At 39.3% G+C, this 2825-nt stretch overlaps 1 protein-coding gene across 3 annotated transcripts in view; it reads right to left on the reverse strand.

Annotated features, from left to right (window-relative positions):
* Positions 1-748: 748 nt before the first annotated feature.
* The window catches only part of TDRD1 (tudor domain containing 1), a 51241-nt gene continuing 49164 nt past the window's right edge, over positions 749-2825 (reverse strand). The window contains exon 26 of one of the 3 annotated variants that reach the window (XM_011927843.1): positions 749-1176. Coding sequence is in view for 2 of the 3 variants with exons in the window: in XM_011927841.1 (XP_011783231.1) it covers positions 1145-1176 (32 nt within the window). In the remaining variant the exon portion in view is untranslated. The remainder of the gene's footprint in view (positions 1177-2825) is intronic. The other 2 variants (XM_011927841.1, XM_011927842.1) reach the window with 2 other exon arrangements.

Genomic DNA, 2825 nt, shown 5'->3' on the forward strand with positions numbered 1-2825 from the left:
TCTTTTAAGTATTTGCTATGAGTTGGTGAGAAACATCTTAGGTTTCATAGTCTGAGAGTTAAATCACAAAAAAATTCAAACTTTGGGGTTGGCAGGAAAGTCAGCCGGCCCATAATTCTGCATATGTGTGGTTTAGGAGAATTTGAGATTATTTTATATGCTTCAGGAAAAATATAAACTCCTTTTTTTTTTAAACCTTAAACTGATAACTGTATTTGGGTTTCAGAAACAGTAAATTCTATCTACAATAACAAAAATCTAACTAGCTACAGATTTCTAACTGTGTGGACACAGCAGTAGAGGGAACATAAAGTTCTTTCTCCAGTTAGAGTGGTCCAGAGGTCAGACTCTGTGCCCAAAGGTCAAAAGAAAAGTAATCCAATTAAGGACAGAGAGAAAGAAATTGATGACCTCCGAGTCAACAGGAAAAGAGAGCGTAACAAACATGAAAGCAAAGGACATTATGTGGAAGAGGCAGAGAGGACAGAGAATGCAGGGAATATTGCAAAATATTTCAAATGGTCAGACTCTGTGCAAGGTCAAAAGAAAAGTAATCCAATTAAGGACAGAGAGAAAGAAATTGATGACCTCCGAGTCAACAGGAAAAGAGAGCGTAACAAACATGAAAGCAAAGGACATTATGTGGAAGAGGCAGAGAGGACAGAGAATGCAGGGAATATTGCAAAATATTTCAAATGGACAGAAAATAAAACTCATATCCACTAACTATTTATTTTTTCTTTTTTTAAAGACAAAATCTGTCGCCCAGGCTGGAGTGCAGTGGCGCTATCATAGCTCACTGTAACCTTCAACTCCTGGCCTCAAGGGATCCTCCCACCTCAGCCTCCCAAAGTGCTGGGTGTGAGCCACCACACCTGGCCCTTCCTTATCTTTAAGTAATAAAGTTACAAGCCCCTATGTATTCCTTGCCAGTATTCTCATAGATTTGGTATGAATTTTTTATGTAATACTTATTTGGTGGGAGGAAAATAAAAACCACCAACCTAATAGGAGAATGGCAGGCAGGCAAAAACAGAGGCATAGAAGGTCATTACAGAGAAAGAGGACAAAAAAAGGTTCCCATAAAGAAAAAAACCAGGTGCTGTACTTTCTCTCCTAAAGCTAGCCTTTGCTGTTTCCTGTCTCATAAGGGTTTACCTCCAAGAGAGGCTGTTTCTGAAAAACAAAAAAATCAACCATCATTATGCCTTATACAAAAACTCAATTGCTATGGCTTTTAATTTCAAATACAAGCAAACCAAATATTCACTTTTAACTGAAATTATGCATTTGTCAGACCTGTCAGTTAAGAAAATTAACCACCACAATAACATAGCATAATATATGCTAAGTATAGCTGTTTACACTCCTCTTCACAAATATAACATACAGTTGTTCACGCTCTCCTTATAAATAAAAGGTATCTGACACTAACTTGTGTGTTGAAACATCACTTGAGCAACAGATTACAGAGGATTTTATGTTCTTATCACCACCGCACTTCTGTTTTAGCAATTTTACAATTAACAAATTAATAATTAAATCTCTCCAGAGAGATGAAATACATGTGTTTGTCTTTTATTTATTTTTTTTACACAGGGTCTCACTCTGTTGCCCAAGCTGGAGTGCAGTGACACTATCTTGGCTCACTGCAACCTTTGACTCCTGGGTTCAAACAATTCTCCTGCCTCAGCCTCCCCAGTAGCTGGGACTACAGGTGTGTGCCACCTTACCTGGCTAATTCTGTATTTTTTTTGGTAGAGATGAAGTTTCACCATATGGGCCAGGCTGGTCTCAAACTCCTCGGCCTCATGCGATCTGCCCACCTCAGCCTCCCAAAGTGCTGGGATTACAGGCCTGAGCCACCATGCCTGGCCAAAATACATATTTACACCCATTCTACCTCAAATAATTTAAAGGAGTAAATATTCAGCTCTATTTTCACCACAATGAAGCAATGCTTAAGCAACCTTGTACATCGTTTTTTCCTAATAATATAACCCTCTAGTTTCATGTCCTATGGAACTGATCTGATCTAAAAGGATACTGTACATGTAGCAGCTAAGGGAAGTTGAGAGAACTGTTTTGAGTCGTAAGACCTAGTTTCAGCCTGTGTGTGATTTTGTACAGTCTTGTAACCCTCTCTGAGCCTCAGCTTCCGTAACTGTAAAATGGGTCCTACTTTCTTTTCAAGGGTATTGTGAAGATTAAGTATGTGAGTAGATGTAAAAGTGCTTTGTAAATATGCACTACCCAAACACAAGGTATTACACTGTATTCAAATGTAAATAAAATATCTATTTATTCCCACAGTAAGGGAAAATCCAGTTCAACTACTATGCTTTTTATCAAATTTTCTTTTGAAAGCTACTAAGCCCCATCTTAAATCTATCAAGAAACAATGAAATTTTACTTTAAGTTGTATGTGTAAGCACTTTCAATATCCTTAGGAAAAAGGCCTATTACACACATAAGAAGAACATACAGGCCAACCAACTTGGTTAAAAATATAACGACTTAGTGGCCGGGCACAGTGGCTCACGCCTGTAATCCCAGCAATTTGGGAGGCCAAGACGGGTGGATCACGAGGTCAGGAGATCGAGACCATCCTGGCTAACACTGTGAAACCCCGTCTCTACTTCTCTACTAAAAATACAAAAAAATTAGCTGGGCGTGGTGGTGGGCACCTGTAGTCCCAGCTACTAAGGAGGCTGAGGCAGGAGAATGGCGTGAACCCGGGAGGTAGAGGCTGCAGTGAACTGAGATTACCCCACTACACTCCAGCCAAAAAAAAGTAACATTGTATCCACAGGCCACACTGTCAT

This window comes from Colobus angolensis, unplaced genomic scaffold (genome assembly GCF_000951035.1).
Source record: "Colobus angolensis palliatus isolate OR3802 unplaced genomic scaffold, Cang.pa_1.0 Scaffold75, whole genome shotgun sequence".
NCBI lineage: Eukaryota > Metazoa > Chordata > Mammalia > Primates > Cercopithecidae > Colobus > Colobus angolensis.